The sequence below is a fragment of the Rhea pennata genome, chromosome 9 (genome assembly GCF_028389875.1).
Source record: "Rhea pennata isolate bPtePen1 chromosome 9, bPtePen1.pri, whole genome shotgun sequence".
NCBI lineage: Eukaryota > Metazoa > Chordata > Aves > Rheiformes > Rheidae > Rhea > Rhea pennata.
This window is the reverse complement of record NC_084671.1, coordinates 14,963,773-14,985,114: the sequence shown is the minus strand read 5'-3', so window position 1 is coordinate 14,985,114 and position 21,342 is coordinate 14,963,773. Positions and strand designations below refer to the sequence as shown.

Sequence of the window (21,342 nt, the reverse complement as noted above, 5' to 3'; positions counted from 1 at the left end):
AGTTAATTGAGACATGAGATCATTTACCCTAATGCGTTTATTTTCCTGAATCTCTTTTCAGTTTCTCTTTCCATCTCACCTGTTCATTGCTTTACGCTCTTCCGTCCTTACTCCTTTGTAATATATGACAGCCTGGAATTAAATCTTATTTGGTCTGAGGTTTCCTGCTGCTCTAACTCTAGCTACAGAAAGTGTCTTCACACTCCTCCTCCCCCAGTGACACTGCATATGAAATATGTAACGAGCAGCACTTAACAACTTCATCTTGGGAGTTGTTGAGTGCTCAGTATTGTCTGTGGTACGGAGTCCAGGCAAGGTCCAGGGAACTTAGCACCATTAAAGACATCATTGGTGTCTTGGACCTTAATGGATTATGGGGAGACAATCAGATGTACAGGAAAAATTAATCTCTGGAACAAAATGTATAATTTTCCTAAGTTTTCTCTTTCCCTCTTCCTCATAGTGACCACACATTATGGAGCGACCCCACTGCTTGCCCCAGAGGTAACAAGACACAAATACCCCATATGCTTGTGGCCAGGCCAGTACAGAGGTAGCAGGAGATGGGGTGAAATGGGCCCTTCCCCTTGTGCACAGGGTCTCTCTCGAGTCGGGAGCAGGGCATGGAAATAGAAGTGGGGACAGAGACATTTATCTGGACCAGGCAAGAGCAGTCAGGCTGCTGCAGCGAACACACTGGGGTCCCCAAAGCTGTACCAGATCCTTTAGCTTGTGTAGATAGTTGCTCCAGGGCTTTTACAGATGTACTGAAAGCCTCTCTGAGCCACTCAGTTTCCAGAGCTGATGCTGAAAACTTTCTTTCTCCCGTGTCAGTGTGCTCAAAGGTGACACTCAGCATTCTCCAAGGTCTAATTCTCCAGGGCTTGCAGGCAACAAGTACATGGGCTTTGCAGAAAGACTGGCCTACTGAGGGGACCTGAGGCAGATGGTGGCAGAGCCACCACATTGTGGAGCTGATAAGTAACAGTGCTGTCCAGGAGCTGCTGTGTATGGGTTTTAGCAATGATTTGTCATCTGGAGCTGGCAGTCAGCTTAACTTTTTAATTAGCTAATAGGCTGGAATTGCTGTGAAGAAGCTGCCTTTCCTCTCCCCTGGGTGCAAGGAGTTGTAGAAATCTGCTTAATGACATCGTTAGCCAGCTGGGACTGCTCTGTTTTCTTGAGTATGTCCTTCTCCATCCTAGATGTCCTCTTGACTTCATATTCGCAGGTAGGCAACCTCTCTGGGAGAGATGTATGCCTTCGACAGGGCTGACTGGTTTCCTGAGGACAGCACGCCACAGGAAGCCAGCCAGCTGGTGGGTGGATTCACTGGTTAGCCCATTTTTCACCAGCTGATGCAGGTGATGGGTGCAGAACAGTCAGGCAACACAGCCGCTTTTTTTTCAGTTTAATCTCAGGCAGCTTGTGGGAAAAGCCTGGGCCTCCCTTCTGTGGCACAGGGAGAGCTGGGAGCTTTGCTAGCACCTACATCCTAGCTGCCAAGAGAGGTCAAATAGAGGAACTCTACAGGGAACTACAGCATGCGGCTAGAGAGGTTGGGTCATGGTGTAACCACATGATCAGCATGCTAGGGGACATCCCATGGGGCTCATCTGTCTCCAGGATCTTTCTGTGGCTGGCAAAGTGGCACTTGGACTACCAGCCAAACTCAGAGCAGGGCTTGTGGTTCTCCTCCCCAATCAGAGTTGCTCAAATGTTTTATGTAAATTTTGTCTTGATGCTCTTGTTCTGAGCATGGTGATGGGGAGAGGGACATGTGGACAAATGGCCAGAACATTGATTTCCAGGCCTCTCAGTGGCAGAAATATGAAGAAAGGAGCAGCAGCAGAGACCTCTGATGAGAGAGAGGGCAGAGCTGCCCATTAGGATGGCCACAGTAATATAGGTGATCCTTGGCAGGGATGGAGGAGCTGCATTTAACTGCAAGCTTGGAGATTAAGCTATCAGCACCTGGATAAGTTCCTCTGAGGTATGGTTTTAAAGGATCTTTTTTTTTTTTGTCCAGGGATGATGAGCTCCAGAGTGGTATCAAGTCCTGGGAGAGACTTGCAGCCTCTCCAAGCTGAGGCGCTTTGCCAGAAGCCGTACCGTGCAGCGTTGCCCCGGCTGCTATGAGGCTGTTTGCTTTGGGGGGAGGGGGCTTACAGAACATCTCCCGACCCGCGACCACGCGCGGGGAACCGTTTTTCCAAAGCACAAGTTCTGCAGCGGAAGGGAAGTGTCAACATCTCTGTTCGAGGCGGATCTGCGTCCCGGCCTCGGTCTGCACTGGCCTCCCCCGGGATGGCGGGCCGCCCCGCTCTCGCCTGCTAGCTGGCGGTGGGCTGTGTGGAGCGTGTCACGTTTGCACGCACGCGCGCACGCTCCTGCCGCTGGCTGCAGCCCGCCGGCTTCCTCCGGGTGAGGCTCGCCTGTTTTGTCAGGGTCAGCCCCGCGGCAGGCAGGTGGGTGGGCAGGCAGGAGTGATTAATCCTGGAACCAGAAAGGGAGACTTTATCTATCGAGAAAATAAGCCCTGAAAAGGGGAACACACAACAAAACAGGAAGCTGCTCGCAACTCTCATGACAGCAGAAGGGAAAACTGCCGGGGAGCAGCCAGGAACACTGGGGTTAGCAAAACAAAGGAAGCTTCTAACAAAGGACAGCCAGAAGAACAGAGTATGTTTGTATAAATAAACTCGACATATCCATGGCTGGCTTATCATGGCTCTGGCATCTCTGCCTGGCACCGCAGCGGTGCTTGTGCAGTGCTGCCTGCTGCAGCCATAGCAGGAGGCTTTAAGAAACAGTTGGCTGATGCTGGTGGTGCAATATGTAGCACCCTCCACATTGCATACTCCCCTCTAGAGCGTGCTACCTACACCGTGCCTGAGCCTAGCCTTGGCACTGGTCACTGGGGTCATACATTTCTTGGCCACACGTCTCTCTGAGCCGCCGAGGGAAGGGCGTGCTGGTTTCTCAGCTGATGCGAGCAGCTTTGCAAGCCCCGCGGTGCATGTGAGGTCAAAGCTTCGCATGTTGCTGTCGGCGGCATGCTGCCCACTGGAGCACAGGCCCTTTAGCACTGGCCCAGGTGGTTTATTGCCTCAGGCAGCAATTCAAAAGTTGCTGCTGATCACCACTCCTGATTTCGGTAGGATGTGAGAATCCTTTCCATTGTCTGAGCACCGTTGGCAGCTGTGGAGAGGAGGCTGCGGACGTACAGGCCAGGGCGTGCTGGTCAGGTCCCCCAGGTGTGTGACAGGCAGGTGTGCGAGGAGTGATGACTCCTGAAAACATAAGAAGAGCTTTTTTGTCCCAAGATACAGCTGACAGAGGAGGCTGACTGCAAGCAGCAGCCTGGGGACAGTAGTTGTGCTTGGTCATGCCTGGGGCGTGGGTTGGGCCTTCCTCAGGTGACAGTGTCATCCAACCCATGCAGAGCCAGGTTTCGCCTCTCACTGTCGGAGGGCTGTGGGGCCTGGATCAAGCACGCAGACACTGTTTTGTGACTGCTGGTTGATGCATAGCATGCTGGGCCCTGGGGCAGCAGCATAGGAGGAGAGAGCTGTCGGCTGGTGAGAGCGTGGCTTGTGGGTGGCAAAAATCATCAGAGGGGTCGGAGCCGCGTTCCAGCCAATGGACAGAGGTGAGGGGCAGCTGTCCAGATGTGCCTAGCATTTGCAGAAAAGCAGGTCTGAGCCTTCGAGCCCTGTTAACCCCCTAAACTGAGAGCCCGGGTTGGCTAGGACTTGCTCCTTCTGATAGTTTGAAATAAGTGGCAAAATCCACATTTGTTCCATGCCATTTCTTGAGACCCCTGAAGGCAGCTCCGCAGGCACTCAGAGCCTGTGCAGCCAGCAGGGGACACTCCTGTCCCTTTGCTGTGCAGTGTCGCTCATCCTGCTGGCTGCAGCCGCCTGCGGTCCCTGCAGAGGAGTCTGAGCTGCTTTGAATCCAGCAGCTGCACGTCCTTGCCCATCACCAGGGCCTTAGCCATTTTGCCACTGCGTGGGCTCCAGGAAGGTGCAGGGCCTGATAGGGGAGAGGGAGCTACTGAATCCTGTATTGCAGGAATCACTCCTGCTGGCTCTGCAGGGAAAGGCAAAGCAGCAGGCCTGGCTTATGCACTAAACCAGGGCTTATCAGCAAGGCACCAACAGGAATCTCAGTGGTGTCCTCCTTGATCTTACCTCTTCTGTTCTGCCTCAAAGATCATGCCTGGTAGTGGGCCAAGGGCACCAGCCTCTGGCCCCCTATGTTGCTGTCATGTAGCAAAAAAGGTGCGGAGAGGTTGAGGTGCTCTAGAGAACTGCAGCTCTGCTTGTCTGTGGCAAGGCAGCTGTTCTGCTGCACGTCCCCAGCAGTGCATTTAACCTTGGATTGTGTCTCTGCGGTTAGCAAATCTTAGGTCCTGCAACATCTTCATGTGAGAGGTGTATATGTGTCCTTTTGTGAGCCCCTGGCCAGTGAATCACTGAAAATCTCCACCAGCAGTCTGGTAGCGCAGATCTTGTCTGCGAGCAGATAGGGTTAGGATTAATAATACCCAAGTCAAGCCCAAATAGTTTTTTCAGGCAACGCAGGCTCCTTAGAGATCCAGTCCTGCTCAGGCAGTCCGCTCCAACTGAGCCCAGAGAGTGTTTGCCCGTGGGGGAAAGCGGGACCTCGTCTGATGCATGCAGGAGGCATGTCTCCTTGTTGGCATTTAGGTTAGGAGTAGTTAGGACCAGTGTCCTAAGAGCAGGCTTGTTCAGAGAGGTGGAGACCTTGTTGTGCTGGCTGGTAGGAGCAGAACCAAATCACTGCCAGTTTCAGCAGCAGGCACCTACCAAAGGGCCTGTGTGAGACTTTGGCACTACGTAGCCATGGCAGGGCAATGGGCGTAGGCAACCCCTACTGCCCTCTTGCCATTTTCCCCAGTACAGCCCAACTGGATAGAGAAAAGGAATACACTAGAAGGGTCTGTAGCAGGGGAGGGGTGCAATGCTGCTGGAGGAGTGGCTGTTGTCTGCAGAGCTTGTGTCGCGGTGGCTTTGCTCTGTGAGCAGCTCTGGTGCCTTCCTGGAGTGACTCGACCAGAGCCACAGTGGGAGCGTTGGCTCCGGTGTCAGGCCTGCTGCAGGCAGGATTTCCTCCTTTGACTGGGGAGCTGAGCTCATGCAAACACGCCCGTCAATCACCTGGGGAGCTACAGCAACTCAAAGATGTTACAATTCTTCTAGTTTCTTCTAGTCGAAAGCTATTTAAACCACTGCTAGATTAACAGTAGTTAAGACATGGCATTGGCTGGACGGCTTTTGGACTTTGCATTGTTGATGGCAGCTCTCCGTTTCATTATTTGTTGTTTGACACAATTTGTTATTATCTTTACTCATTTCCCATCTTTGCAGATTGATGTGATTGGCATGACTGTAGGTGGCAGTATGCTTTTGTTTTGTATGGAAGAAGAGAGTTTGGAGTAGAGATTAGTGTTTAGGCCTCCACTCTTATGCCTGCAATCTGGGCTTTTCGATCTGGGCTTTTTTTTTTTTTTTTGTCAGGGCTTGAGCACAGCTCTCACATAGAAGGTTATCAGGACTGACTTTAAAGAATTTACCTACATAATAGAAATACATCTCTGCTACCTGGAAAGAAGAAGCTTGGATATAGTGCTTCTCAGCACTAGCACTCCTTGGGTTCCCCATACCTACATCCAGAGATGCCAGGTGTACAGGAGCTTTTTAGTTTGGATAGGAAGCTCTCAAATTGCATGTCATAATCCAGATAATAGTTTTGGCCCCAACTATATGACCTGTATGCACCTGAGACCGGTGGACACCTTGATCGCATCTGGAGGGGAAAGTGTTAACCCACACTGCTCTTGTTTTTATGTGGATTCGACCTAGCTACCTGCAACCTGGGGGAGGCAGTGACTCATTGAGAGCCAAGGAGCTGGAGCAGGGAAGCGTGAGTAGCCACTGAAGGGGATCTCCTTTGCACCCACCAGGTTTGCAGCTGATAGCTGGGGTTCCCAGAGGGAGTTGTGCCCACAGGCTTATGCATGTGGCAGCTGCCCCCAAGCTCTGTGCTCCTGCTTCTGCATCTCCTCCTATTGTCCTGATATTTCATCCCCTTTTCTGTTATTAAATCCACTAATGACTGTTTCTTGCTAAGCTGTCCTCTAGCCTTAGGGCAAACACAGGGCCATGGAGCCCAAAGCTGCTGTCAGCTCCTGGGATCTCTGTATTTGTAGGCTGCTCTGAACAGTGAAGGCATGTGTAGTGGTCAAGAAGGGCTCAGTTAGTAAAAGCTGCTACAGGATTACTCCGTGGAGCAAGTGGGAAGCTCACAGGGAGTGTCGTGCCCTCGTATGCAGTGTGTGTTGCTGGGCTGACAGAACCAGCTCTTGAAGCCAGCAGACATCTGTCCTGGACTTGCTTCCTCCCACTAACACTGTAGCTGCCTCTTGGGCAGCTGCTGAGCATCTTTCATGCTCTGTTTGGTTTGACCAAAGCAGCTTGCCTCCTCTCTGCGCACCCCTTCTGCAAGTTGTGTTCACTCAGTTATTCGAGGCAAATCACCTTTTGAGGAGAATAGTTTGCTTGGAAAGGTCACATTGCATGTCCACAGATTCTTAACGGCAGGATGATCTGACTCGCTGCAAGTCAGCCTGCTCCTGTGCCTCAGTGGCTGCACTCGGAGGGCACTGCCCATGCTGTGCTGTGAGTGCAGAGCATGGATCCAGCCCCTTCTGTGAAGGGCTAGCAGACGTGCTCCAAAAGCAGCCTCCTGCCAGAGGCGTTCCTGTGCTCTGTTTAGTGATGGGCTCTGGCTCTGCTGCAGCAGCTGAACAGCTCGCCAGGCCCCTTGGCACGCACCGCTCCAGAGTGCCTGTTCTTCTGCTTGTCCAGCTCTGCCAGATCCCGGGAGAGGGCTCTGGGTGCCGGGATGTATGGAAGCGACCTCCATCTGCCTGCAGCCCTTGCTGGCCTGAGACTCACAGGGGAAGAGAGAGGGCCTGCACAAGAGACAGTCTGTGCCAGCAGCTCCCGAGTCCCGCTTTGGGACAGCGGATTGATTCTCCCCCCTTCTGGTGACCAAGCCCCAGTGCAAGATGGCCTGGGCACTGGCGCTGGCTTACTCCCCGGCAGTTTCTAGCATGGTGGATCCTGCTCTGGGTTTGTTTGGATCCCACATTCTTTTGGCCAGTCTTTCACCTCTGGAGCACGGCAGGGTTGTAAGAGCCGGAGGGAGGGTTTGAGTCAGCGTGGTGAAGGCAGGCTCCAGGTGTTGAATGCCACGGTCCCTGCTTTGTGGTGAGGATGTGTCGAAGTCCACACGGCCATCGCTTGGTGCGAGTCGGAGTAAGCCTTTAGCAGAGCCAAGCCCAGACAGCATCCCCTCTGTGGCTGCTGTTACGAGGCTGCAGTAAAAAATTACGAGCTCTAAGTGGGGCCAGCCTAGGTCATAAAACTGTCACTGCTAATGGAGATCTCCAGTTTGAGTGGCTTAGCTCCCCTGTATGCACGATGGCTGGAAGAGCCAGAGTTGAACAAAGAGCATAAAATTTTTTATGGCAAAGTTAGAAAACTCACTTTCCGAGCAAAACGCTTAATGTTTTCCCACATTTTCAGCTGGCCCCTTCCAAGCAGTTTGTGCCTAAGAGAGGAGATCATGTGATTCCTCCACCCTCACGTAGTAGTCAGGGCAAAGTGCGTGGCAAGAGGACAAAATGCCGTGATAAATCATAAATATTAGTGCCTGACTCCTTGCCAGTCACAGACAGTGATCACAGAGAAATCATCTTAGCCATCTGTGCAAGGAGCATCTGGCAGAACAGCATTTAGCGTTAGCCACACTCATTTTTGTGTCTGTGTCACAGTTATTGCATGCTTGAAAAAAGGAAAAGTTTTTTTTTTTTCTTGTTTAATTTGTTGGCTACATTTTCCTGGGGCTTTTCTTTTCTGCCAGCACAAAGAGGAGTGCAGGGTAAGGGTGCCAGAGCAGGCAGGGATGGGAAAAATGGAGGAAGCAGGGAGTTAGAGTTTCCCCCCAAGCTTAGCCTTCACTCTCAGTTGTGATTAACTGCAGCTAGTGCTCGTCTGTAATTTTAGAGAACAATCAGATGATGTGCCTCGTGGTTGATTTAATTGAAACCTGATGAGCCGTCTCAGGCCTGCTTTGCAGTGGGGGTAAACTGTGCTGGAGTTGTCCCCTGCTGTTGCAAGGGCTGGGAGTGCTTCCTGGAGCAAGCCTGGGGATGCCACCTCGTTTCCCCCCTGCTTTCCAGCGCCTTGGACGTTTCAGGCCCCCCATCCTCGTTTCTACCTGGCTGGGGTTGTGCTGGAGGGCACTTTGCCATGTCTCCTCATGCTGAAGAGAGAGATTTGTCTTCTCCTTTGGAAGACCGTCCTGATCCTTTACCACAGGTTTGGTGGGTCCAAAATGTGGTTTGGGGCAGAGTCAAAAAAAAAAAAAGAAAGGAAAAAAGAAAGTAAGCCTTGGGCTTGCCACAGAGACTCCAGCAGAATGTGCTTGTTGCTGCCAGGGGGATCCCGGGGCTGGGCTCCTCCTGGAGGGACCCGTGAGGCAGGTCGGTGGCCGTGGCTTTTTGGGAACGGGAGCGGCTGGCAGCCCTGTCCGCTCTTGCCGTGACGTGCCTCGTCGTGGCAGCCGCGAAGCCCCCGAGAGGGAGCTCTGCGGAGCCGCCAGCTGCCGAGCGCAGGCGTCGGTGCCGACGGAAGGGGGCACGGGGCAGGCTGCCGTGCCGCGGGCCGCCGCGGCTCTGCGTCCGCCCGGTGAGGCCCGCCGTTGTCGGGCGTCCCCGTGCCCGCTGCCCGCGGACGGGTGGTCCTCTGGGCAGAGCCGGTGTGGGGCAGCGCGCGGAGCCGGGGAAGCGTGTGCGGACGCCCCCCTGGCGTAAGAGGGGACCAAGCTGCGAAAGTTGGTTTCGTGAGCAGGTCTGAATAGTCCCTAGGCAGTAGCATAAGGGATATGGGGGCTCATGCCGCTGTGGTATGGACCAGGCGGGAAGTCTAGGCTTGGCTGAGGAATAGCTTTAAGGGGGAATTAGATTTGGGGTATTTGGGATGCCTGTCTCGTTCCCCGTTGCAGAAATCCTTCACTCTGCCTATTCATCTGCTTGAATTGTGCTAGCAATTTTTAAGGCAGTTAGGAAGCCTGAGGGAAATTGCTTTCAGGTCAAGACCTGCTTTAGCCTGTAGTGAATTACTACGCCTGAGTTTTAAATCTTTGCAAACAGAGGATTATGTTGGTGGTAAATACTGGGTAGGCCTGGAGATTGCCTTACTGCAGGATGAAGTGAGTACAGCTTTCCTTTTAGTAGATAGAGAATGGTGGATGCTTAAAAAAAAAAAAAAAAAAAAAAAATTGAGATATAGCTTGGGTTATAGCTCCGATAGTATTTCTCCTTGATTTGTATTTCTGCTTGGAAACTTCACAGGCTAAGCCTTCTTAAATGAGGACAGTATGTTAGATATGACCAATTGCTGAGAGCCATGGATTAGTGCAGGATTTGCAAAAAAATCAGAGCTGCTGTGCAGCCCTGTGTTTGGCTAAAACACAAACATGAAGTGATAAATGTATTTGAAATGGAAAAGTTACATTCCTGCACTGAAAGACAGCTGTGTGTGCCTGGTTGCTCTCATCATCTCTGAGTCTGTAGTCCTGACAGTTGCTTTTGAGTTTGGAAAAAACAAAAAACAAACAAACTTCTTCCTGCTTTCAGCATAATGGTGATAGCAGGCCGCATACAGTGAACACCCCAAGGCCAGGAGGTGCAGGACACATGGTGATATGAAGACTATAGCATGGGCAAAGCCAAGAAAAATATGGAGTCCCAGCAGCCGAGCTGATAACTCCTGAGAGCACCGGCCTGCCTGGGGTCGGCACACGTTCACGAATGCTCAGAGTTGCAGGTCCACAGCTGGAGGAAGAGAGCCGGCCTGGCACGATGATGTGCGTGGTGCTGGGGCCACAGGGTGCCAGACCTTTCTTGATGACCTGTGCTCCAGCCAGGGAGGAAGCGTGCAACACAGGGTGAGGGGAGGATGGGTTCATCCTCCTATCTGGAAATACCTGGCAGTAGGAAGGATGAGAGCCTTATTTGCTAATTACTGTGAAAACAGTGGTAGAGGGATACTGAAATGCGCATCTAGCCTGCAGAAGGCTGTAACAGTACCTGTACAAAGTGGGGACTGAAACAGGTTGACACAGTCTTTTTAATCCAATTAGCACTGAGTGCTAAGCATCCCAGCCAATTTGCTCTTGGCTTTTATAACACACACAAATAGCTCTGGCATTGCATAAGATGGTGGCCATTGGAGACTACCTGAAACATGAGGGACATGTTCAGGGTTCCTGAGCAGGGCTGAGTTTTGCTGGTCAGATGGTAGCTACAGCTTTGCCCAGGCTGAGGGAACCAAGTGGACAGTCTGATCTCTCTGAGGCTCAGCATTTGCATTTGCTACGTTTCACTTAGCCTGCTGCAATCTGTACAGCATTCCTGAACCCACCCAAGACAAGCAGTCTTGGAAAGGCATGTCTCCTCCAGCCTCTCCCAAACAATGTTTTCATAAATTGGTCTCATGTTCTGCAGAGGAGACTGACAAAAGCTGGCAGGGGCTGGGTGGCTGTAGCCAGCCCTTACTCTACTTTCTCCTGCGATAGTGAGTTGCCAGTCTCCTTTCCTCCTTGGTGAGGGAAGGAGCTGTCTGTCTTGCTGCTGCAAACAGATTAAGGAGCCATTCACCATCACCATGCTTCTGACCAAGGGGCCATGACAGGGGTGAGGAAGGGGGAGGAATTAGGCACATTTGTACCAGTTCCTAAGGGCTTTGACTGGTGACACTGGCAGAGGCAGCAAGGGCTGGAAAGGCCATGGAATCACACTTCTCCCTGACTCCTCAGATAAAGATATGTGTCTTGCCTCATTTTGTAGCTGAACAGAGGGGCTGACCACTGCACTGCCAGCATCTTGATTTCCCTACCAGCGGTGATGTCGCTCCGCTGGTCTGACGGGTTCACAGCATGCATTGCTAGATGCTCTGCCCAAGCACAGGATGTAAGTGTTATTTCTGGAGGAGCACGCTGTGCAATGGTCCTGAGCCTGCTCATGGGCTCAGGGCTGGCCTTAAAAATGATATCCTGCAGCCTCTTTACACTCTGATTTTGTCACTGCAAGTGGAAGATGCTTCCGAATCTGCACGACCCTGCTTGTCTCCAACAGTATGTTGTCAGTTATAATAAAGTTTTCAGGCTGTTCTAGACCATCAGCAGTTTTCTACATGCAGAGTATCGTACTCTCTGCCCTTGGGGAAGCCTGCATCAGGCCACTGCAAGCTAATAAGCTTGTGCAGGTGTTATCGAGGGTGTAATGTGGCTTACTGAATTAACTGTTGTGGTCCACAATGGGAATTACTCTATTTGATACTTAGACCCAGGGATAGTAACATGGGCTGGAGAACTGCATAGCAGAAGGTGAACATGGGATTTTGTATGACCTTTTCTTCAGAAGGGGGGAAAAATACCAGTTTTGGAGCTGAGCTGGAGCTACTTTTTGCTTTTTTCAATGGTATAGAAACCAATCTTCTGTCTGGTGGAGGGGTTTGATAGAAGCAAAAGGTCATCAGAAATGGTTTCTGGTGTAAATCATGCCTCAAACATGGAAGGTAAATGCTGTCATGATGGTTGAAGGTTGGTAGCTTTATATAGGGGTTGCAACAGGAATGTTTTTGCCCTAGATTGGCTCAGAATCTTGCCCACTGGGCTGGTTGGGCAAAGTCTTTGCTGAGTTTAAGTCATTACGTCTCTGTTGGTATTCACTGAGTTAAGTTTTTTCTTTTATTTTTTCTATTTGTGCTTTCAGAAATAACGCGAATCATCCAGGTAGACTTGGACCTGAAATACAAGACCAACATCCGAGACCTGTTTGAGGAGTTTGACAACTTCCAGGAAGGAGCTGTCATTGGGATTGCCAGGGAAATGCAACCAGTTTACAGGTATAGCAGCATGCCCAGGACAGGAGCATGGGGAAGAGGGGATGGGCAGTAGTTGGCTTTTATATTTTCTGTTCAACTCAATTTGGTCTTTGGAACAAGATCGACAGAGAAAGAGTCTCCCCGTTTTAATCTCAGCAGAGGAATTTAATCAGAAACTCCTAAGCAGGCATGAACAAAGTGTACAGCATCACTATCATTTTCTTGGTTTCACACATCACATCAAAGCTTTCAGAACTGAGTTCCTGATAGTCAGTGCCTAAATCCATATTTAGGCTCACAGAATACCTGTTAGATGAGTGTTTCCCAAGTCATTTTTATTTAGATGTCTAACTGAATTTTGGAGTATTACTTTGTACATTAAGGTCCAGCGTTTTTGGCCATGAATACTGTTGCTCTGTCCAACAAGTAGCAATATTTCCTTATTCCAGGTGGACCTGGGAACAGTGCATTTCAGATGTGTTTTTACATTCTATTAGACTGACAAAGATGAAAGTGCAGAGAGGCGGCAGTTGCAGCCTGAGGACTATCTCTGAGCAGTGCAGTAGCCTTACCTCCTGCTATTTAGCTTTTGTCTGTTTTACTTTCCTCCATGTTTTCCACAGAAGCACTGACCCAGCATTGGGAAATCCAACTGTCAGGAGATTTAAGCAGATCACAGTCTGCCTTCTTCAGCCATTATCTTATTTGCAGGGAGTTTGAACCACATGCTGTGCTAATGCAAGATCTTTGGGGGAATGCCATGTATGGAAGAGAGATGCTCTTTTGTTGGTTGCGTTGCTAGTTTCTCCATTTCCATTAGGCAGAGAATACATGTTGAGTTTGGATGATCATGAGGTTTTGGATCTCTGGAGGCATCCCGCAGAAGTATGGAGTATGCACTTAGGGTGTCCCCTCACAAAGATGGGGTGGTGCTACTGTAGGTCCTTCAGTATTTGACTCTCTGCTTGTGTCAGCAGGTTACTAATGAGTGGATGCTGTTTTGAGTTGCAGTGAGGTATTCATACAGAGAAGTCTAAATGGGTAGAACTCCCGATGACCTGGGCTTGCAAGCACGCAGATATTCCCATATCTGCTGTGCAGATGTTCTGATCTCTCTCAAAGCTGATGGAGGCTTTGAGACTTCATCACTTGCAGAGAAGAGCCTCAGCTTCTCAGAAACAGCCAAATCTGGCAAAATTATTTCCAGAGTTCCTAGTGCGCTGAAGCTGCAAAGTGCTGCTCTGTCATTCATGAGCAGTGCTACAACTATCTGGCTGAAGCGGGGCTGGCTGACCGTTTTTGAACGTGCTCACAGTGGATTCGTTCTGGCTGTGCTTAAGGGTTTATTTAGCGCTTTCTGTGTCTGGTGTGAAATATGCACTAGAGAAAATGGCAGCTGGGCAGGCTAGAGGGAAATTTTCTATTCGTGAGCAAAGATATTTGGCAAAGTCAGTGAGAGGTAAAAGGTCTCTCTTACAGCTTCTGGTATTGCTGATATCCTGCATGGACCGATGTGGTTCATTATTTCTCATGTAGTGTTCTGCCACAGGTTATCTTAGCGTTATGGGTAGCTGTGAAGTGGGCTGCAGCTCTTATTTGGCCAAACAGTGGAGAAGATGAAATATCTCCACTGTAACTTGCTCTTTGAACCCGTAATCCATCAGCTGGCACTGACTCTGGTGGTAGCTAGCTACGGGAGCCACACAGTAAGGGCTTGCCAAGCTCTTCCCACTCACAGGCCACCAGTGGGCTTTGGGGAGGAGCAGCTCCGGGTTCCTCAGGGCTAAGCTGGGTCCAAATAAGGCAGCTCAGGGACATTTCTCTGTGTAATTGCTGCACCAGTCTTTACAGGGTGTGCACTTGTTCATGTGGACCCTACAAAATAAAGTAACAAGACACAGCTCAGCCTAGTGACATTACCTAGGCTGGAGTTCTCATGCCCAAAGGCATGAGTGGCCAAAGGTGGTCAGTGAGAAGAGGTTGTTTCCCCACTTCTTCACAGAAGTGGGGCACCACTTGCTCTGTAGCTGTGACAATCAGACAGCTTCACTCCCAAACATTATTTTAGTGCACTCTTTGGTAATGAAAACAAGGCTTGTTTCATGTGTTACTGTTCTGGACTTCTGCCAAGCTGGTGGTGCCATTTGGGAAAATCCACTATCGCTTTTGGTTCGGATGTGAGTTATGTCAATTCCCGACAGCAGCGCAGTCTCAGTAGTCTGGAGTCACAGGTCTGTGGGTTCCTGGTGATGAGGCTGTGGGAGGCCATTTCCCTCTTGTAGAGCAAAGGCTGCAGATCAGGTACCAGGCCAGCCAGAAAGGTGCAGAAGATGAGTGTCCCTGCAGCTGGGGCAGACGTGTGGGTGGCAGGAGATGAAGGCAGTCTGCATGCATGTGTGCTGTTCTGCTGGGGAACCGTAACTCAGCTCTGCACTCAGCAGCAGCACATGTGTCTCCAGTAAGTCAGCCACAGCTTTCTGCCCTGAGTGATGATGATAGTAACAGTCCTGGTACACTACTGGTCTGCAAAGGGGGTTCTCATTAACCCTGTCCTTTTTTTGTTTTCCATGTGCTACATGCATGTGTGCAGCACAGTTAGACTAAATTAGAGGAGTGGGCAAATGTAGAGTCCAGACATCACAAGAGGCTCTAGCCCCTTTGCCAGTGGGTCTGGGAGTAGGTTCATATTTGAGCAGGTGCTGTGTTGAGTGGGATCAGATATTTCCAGATTGGTACTTACCAAAATTGATTTAATTTATTCTGTGTTGTTTAAAGGATGAACCTCAATTTTCATTTTAATTAGTGGTGAGTCAGATCACCAGCTCAGGATGCCTTGAGGAGTTCTCAGCTGAGCTGAGTTTGAGAATCTGAAATAGCTTGGCTAAATTCACTAATCCTAGTGGAAATGTTCTCAGGGAAAGATTAAAAAAGCTTAATAACTCTATATGTCTTTTTTTTTTCCTACTGGAAGCTTTACTAATGGGACTGATAACTGAACCTCCTAATACCTACCCATGCAGTGCAAGTGCAGTACTGGCTGGTGCCACAGGTTGGTGCGTGCTGGAGCTGCAGTCCAGCAGTACTCTTGGGTAAGGGCAGAGCACAGAGAGCGCAGCGTAGGCCTGCTGCAGGGCAGTCTGCCAGCAGAGACGGGATCGCCCATTCCTGCTGAGGGTGCCCAAATGGCGTGAGTGTGGTCCCTGAGAGGAGTTCTCCAGCAAAGCATTGATAGAAAAGCAGCTGTACAGGCAGCTCTCCAGAGGCTTGTCTGCAACCTGCGGAGTTGACTAGAAGCCAGGAATGAGGAGCCAGAGAGCAGGGAGGGTGATCAGCTCCGGGCTGCCCTGTGGAGAGTGGGGGGAGGCCAGGACCCAGTGCAGCTCTTCAGATAGGTCCTTACAAGGAAGGGCAGGCATCCCACACACTTGGGGAACAGGATGGTGACAGGCACACGAGGAACACAGTTCTGTGCTACCTGCATACGGTAGCAACGCTGGGAGACCCGGTCTCAGTGCATCCAAGAGCCACTAACACAGCAGGGAAATCCATGCTGCCTAATTCTAACTCCTCCTTAGCCGAGAGAGCAAGTGTGGGGAAGCGTCAGTAGTGCCTTCCATGCAGGCGCGGCCACGTGAGCAAGGTGCTCCCTCCTCCCCGCCGCGGGTGAGCGGTGGTGGCGCTCTGAAGGCTTGTCCCATCCTGCGTGAGCTGTTCTCCAGCTGCCTCCTGTGGATATCTGTTCCTGGTGCCTAGGTACAGACCAGAAATAACCCGTTTAGACTGCCAAGAGGAGTTGCTAGATTCCAGACAACGTGTCTTTCTTGAAATTTGAGCAAGTATGCATCTTGCTGTTCAGCCTCTCTGGGTCGGAATGGTATTGGTTATATTTTGGCACTGGCTGCAGCCATGGAGAATCAGTTCCTTCTACCCCTCCACAGACTTGTTCCATTGGGTCTGTTTGTAGGGTAGGACCCAGAGCCGCAGGGAGAGTGAGTTTGTCACAGCTTAATGGCAGACCCTTGGGAGGATGCCTTTTCAGAGTGAGGCTTTCACTGCTTTCTAAGTGTGCCATGGCTTCACCATCTCTGATTTTTAGCACTGCTCTTTCGGTAATGACCTGGAAATCACGAATGCCACATTAGAACCTGAGTGGTCTTGGTTCAGTGCAGCCAGCCCTTGCGTGCGAAGCTGTTAGCAGTTATCAGAGCACAAAGGTGTCTGCACTGTAGTCTGAGGTCGCAAAGGTGGATGGCCATTGCCCCAACGGCACCTGTGTCCTCCCCTGGCCCCAGGGTGTCCATGGTCCCTACTGGTATTGATGTGCAGCACTGCCTCACCCCCGTGCCCCATGCGTCTTTGCTCTGTGTTCTGGCCAGGCTGTGCTGTGCTTCGCCTGGCTGGCGGTGCCCTAAATACCCTGGTAGAGCTGATCCTTAGTCCAGACTGAGCAGGCCTGCTATGCGGTCGGCACGCTGCTGTCCCCGGAAGGAAGCTAGCCCTGCCAGTCACAGCAGTGATATGAGGCTGACCTCCAGCAGGGTCACATCCCCGGCAGGACTGAGGATAATGAATCATACTTCCCAGAGAAAATGATTTTTGGAATTTCCGCTTTTTTCTTTATAGTTAAACATACAAAAACACAAGTTGTCAGTGGAAGAGGAACTTGCTAGATCATGTCTTTTTTTTCACCCTCCATCAAGGTTTCAGTGATATTTTGATGATAACAAGTTTGCTCACAAATACGACTTTTTTTTCTACATAATTTATAAATGGAGCTCAAGTTTGTGTGGCATCTCTCCTTTTAGAGCTGTGTCTTTAGAGCGAATCATATAGCACCATTTTTACAATATGAATCTCGTCCTAGCGTCTCTAGTCTGAGAGCTTAGCTCAGCTGCTGCATCCCATGCTGTCATTAATCACCACTGATTATTTCCTAGAAGCCTGAGCCAAATGCAAACATGCTCATGAGAGCATTTCTGGTTGTACATACTGCACAAATCACCTTTGTTCCTGGGCTGGAAAGAAACATCTCTGTGACTGTGGTAAAAGTGTCATTCTCTCCTCCTGACTTGTGTTCTTGGCAAGGTGAGCTAGGACCGAAGGAGCACAGATGCTGACTTCTCTTCTCTGTAGGTTGACACTGCGTTCAGAGCATGAAGTGCTGCTGGATCCGCTTTGGGTGTCCTGGCAGGATTTCAATGCCCAGAATGGTAAATCCAGCCCCACTTAATCATGTCCAATTGTTAAAGCTTAAAGTAAAATACAGAGAATGGCCACTGCTAAGCACAGTGGCCTGGTTGGGGCCGATTGCGAGGTTAAATCAGTATTGCCCGGTTAGGCAGATCCCTTTCGTTAACAGTGCAGCCTGCAAGATAGGATAAATTAAACGTTTAGTTGCATGAATTAGTCCAAGGTGGACTGGCTCCATGCTTCTGTCTCTGAAGGGATCAGCTTTGCATTACTTCTGTGCATAGCTAGAGAGTGGAGACCAATTCTCTGGATATGGTTTATGGAACAGGGCATGCCTGGAGGTTACTGAAATAAGCTTTGGGGTGTTCAGTTAGAGATCTCCAGCCTGCCAAAGGACAAGGCATGGCATCCCAGGGCTGAACATTGTTGTCCAGTGAATATCTGTGACCTGAACTGAACCTGTCCTCCCCGATCTCCTGCTGCAGATGGTGGGTACAAACAAGCCTAGTAATAACAGTCCTTACATGCTGTGTTTCTTGGTTGAACTTTTTATTGTTGTAGCTTTGGCTTTCTGGGTCAGTTTGGGCTATGTTGTGTTTTCTTGTATGTGCTGTTTTTATCTTTATTTAAAAGCAAATGCCTGGTGTTTCTTGTGGTCAAGACACCCGATGTGGAAGGAGCCTTATGAGAGTGCAGCTTTTTCCTCCTGCAGAACCTTCCACGTTGTTAGACTTGCACCCCTTTTAAAAAAGGATTTCAAGACAAAACCACAAGCTGACAAAGTGTGAATGTTCTTTGTAAAGATCTTTGCTATTTTTACAACCTAAGCAACATAAAAATATGTTTTGTGTGTGAAGCAGAGGTGCCAGCTCCAGCCATGTGTTTCACCACATACACAGGTTTGAAGCCTCAATTGGAAAAAGTGATTGTGGGAGTGGAGGAGTGTTACAGGTTTGTAGCACACTGGTGGGCTGCGGGCTGGCTCCTAGGGTCTCTCAATTGCCACTTATGTTTTCCTTCTCACTTTGTGCAATTCCTTCTGACACCAACTCTGCCCAGCAGAATTTTATCCCAGTGTTTGCATCTTTACTGAGATGGAAAAGTTTCCAGGACCAGCAGTATGATGTGGTCAGACTTGCAGTTTTAAGAGATGTCAGTGTCCTGAAATCTGCTCCCCAAAACAAACCAGGAGGTGTTTCCCAGGCAGTAAATTGTGACCAGGGTTGTGCCCTGATGTTTTTACTCTCTGCAGAAGGGGAGGTGCACTCTTGCTAGCAGTCTTGTGGCTGTGAACCGAGGCTGTACTGGAGTGCATTTAACATAGAAGCCTTAAAAGCAGGCTAGTGTGGAGCACAGCCCAGCAAGTCAGGAAGGAGCTCAGAGCTTTCCTGGGCCCTCTTGCTTACAGAGCTCTGGACTGGCATCCTCAGTGGGCAAGGCAGGCTGGTCACTGCGTATGAAAGGTGTATGTGCCTTTTTCCTTTGTCTCCACAGTGGTGGAGGTGATGGATCTGGATCAACTCAGTTCCCTGTGTTAGATGCTCAGTCTTGCTGCTCGTTACCTATGTGGCCTGTCAGAGGAAGTGTATGTGTGCACACAGGCACGTTTTGTAAATGCTACACCATTTTCTGGGAGGCAGTTGTGTTCCCACCAGCTGCTTATTTACTGTCTTTTTGTAGGCTATACTTTTCAGGCGTAGGCCGAAAAGGAGTGGATAATGCTCGGTTTCTGTGCTGGTGTGCTGAACAGCCCTGGGTACAAATGCTTTCGGGAAATGGAATAGTAAAGGAACAGCAAATAGGAAATGTCCCAGAGCCTGCTTGCACATCCTGAAGGTAGGGGGAAACCTCCAGACAGCAAAACAGGATGGCACTGGAGTGTTTCCATTCATTGACTCATGCTGAAACAATGCCCGGGTTCTGTTTGTCTTGGACAAATATATTTCTGTGAGTAAAAAGATCTCCTGACCTTCTCGCAACACAAATGCTGGTGTTTAATTGTTGCACAGTCTGGGCCTGGCCTGTTTCTTGAGGTCTGTTAGGATCAGTTTGAGTGGCTTGTGTATAGTGCTATAGTAGCTCCCACAATTGGGCTAAAAGCCCGTGGCTGGTGATGTTCTGAAGCTGCACATCGATCATCCTTCAGCCTTGCCCTCACAGATGGCGTTTGGCTATGAACTGGCTGGCAGAGGCCAAGATGCAGTGATCTTGGGTGCTGAGGGAGAGGCTGTGGGAGTCCACATCTTATGTGGACATCAGACTAAGATTCAAAGCTGTTTATGTCACATTTGTTTTTCTTCCAGCTGCAGCAAACTGTTGTTCAGTCCATGAGTCAAACATGTTACAGTGATACGTGTTACGGGTGATATGAGATTGTCAACGTCTTGGTGGAACAGGCCACAGGCAGAGCTTCATCCTGCAAGTGGCTGAGCACCTTCCATTGCCTTCCACTTCCAGGAGAATTGAGGACACCCGGAGTTGTTCCCTAGGCTATTGCATGCTTGTGGGCTTTCTGTGGCAGCACTGCCACCTCATGTTGCAAACTTTTACTCCCTCACAGAGTGCCTCTTGCTAGGATGAAGTGTGCATGCTGGCCTGCAGACAGAGCTTCTTCACAGTGCTGACATACGTCTGTTGATATGTGTGCCTGCATAGGATCAAGGCCGAGGCCAGGTACTCGTGCTTCAATGGGAGCAATTCTGATGGAAAGATTAAAATCTGCCTCTGAAGTTTGTCAGATCCAAAAAGCTTTTCATGCAAGGAAGTGCTTTGCAAAGTCATGATCTTAATTAAAAATCCTTTTGTCCCCTTCAGTGACTTTCCTGTAGCATTTTAGCTATCAAAAGTGCTGTCAGTGTCCTGTTCACCAGACTACAAAGGGCTGGTAATGATGCTCTTAATAAATATTTATGTTGCACCAGGGCTTCTGTGCGAGATCCTGAACAAATTCAGAAATCCAGATCCTCCTATTCTCTGGAGTCAGAAACTCATCTAAGAAACATGCAGGCAAATGTTGCAGATGCAGATTCAAAGCAGGTTATCAGATAGCCAGGTAAACTCACTGTCTCCAGGGAGTGCACTGGATTTGCTTTGGTCTTGGGAGCAGCTTAGCAGGCACATCAGAGCCCCAAGGAACTTTGACTGTCTGTCAGTGTCAGGGTCTCCATGGACAGCTTGACATAACTGTGACTGCCCTGTAGAAGAAGGGAGACACATTCACGGGTGACCAAAAGGACATTTCTTTTAAGGTGTTGTAAGGCACTGAGTGGACAGGATAAGGCTGGTATTCCTGGTACTGCTTGGTCTAGGAGTAGCAGGACTCAATGCCCAGGATCAAAGCAAAAGCCAGGAATTCGTGCTTCAATGGGAGCAATTCTGATTTCCAAATCCAAAAAGCTTTCCATGCAAGGAAGTTCATGGCCACCACAGGCAGTGCTGAGGGCTAGAAGGGACCATGCTCCCTTCTGAGCTCCAGTGCCAAGAGCAAAGTGCTGTTCTGCCTGTGTGGGATTGAATGGCACCGAGATAAACCATGGCTTGCTGTGGATCAGCCTGTTGCCACTCGTGATCATATATGAGGCTAGGATTGGTTGTACTTCACATGAATACAGGCACAACACGGGTCTCTATCAAGACACAGAGAGGCCATCCACGTGAAGAACCTGCTGCCTAGCCCTGCCCTGAGGGCATCCTTGCCAGCTCTCCTCTGGGGAGTGCTTGTCCGCAGGCACTGCAGCTGAGCACTAGCAGGAGCCAAAGTGACAAACCGTCCAGTTTTGAAGCAGCCGCATAGCTGAGAGCCTCAGGTGGGTGGAATGGGGAAACATTGCAGCACTCCCCCAAATGTTCTGAAAACTCTCTGATTATAGAAGGCAGAACTTAAACTAGATTCTTACTAACTTTCTGGCTGAAAGATCCCTCTGGTCACACTGGTGCGTGAGGCTGAGCAGGGTGGTGGCATTGATTGAACAGCTGCTCTCAGCAGCTGCAGACTGACATCAGATTAGCATGCTGCGCTACACTGCCCCCTCCCATCCGGACAGCTATCCCAGCCTCTTTGCTTCATCCAGCAGAGCTGTGATTTCGGTGTTGTTGCTGACATTGCCATGCTGCTGTTGGCACTGGGAGGAGCAGAGATACCCTTCAGTGGACCTTTGGGGGAAGCGTG

General features: G+C 50.0%; 1 protein-coding gene across 1 annotated transcript in view; it reads left to right on the top strand.

Annotated features, from left to right (window-relative positions):
• The window catches only part of XXYLT1 (xyloside xylosyltransferase 1), a 62,932-nt gene that overhangs the window by 19,916 nt on the left and 21,674 nt on the right, over positions 1-21,342 (top strand). Inside the window, exon 4 of the mRNA XM_062582712.1 lies at positions 11,873-12,005. Within this exon, the coding sequence (XP_062438696.1) occupies positions 11,873-12,005 (133 nt within the window). The remainder of the gene's footprint in view (positions 1-11,872; positions 12,006-21,342) is intronic.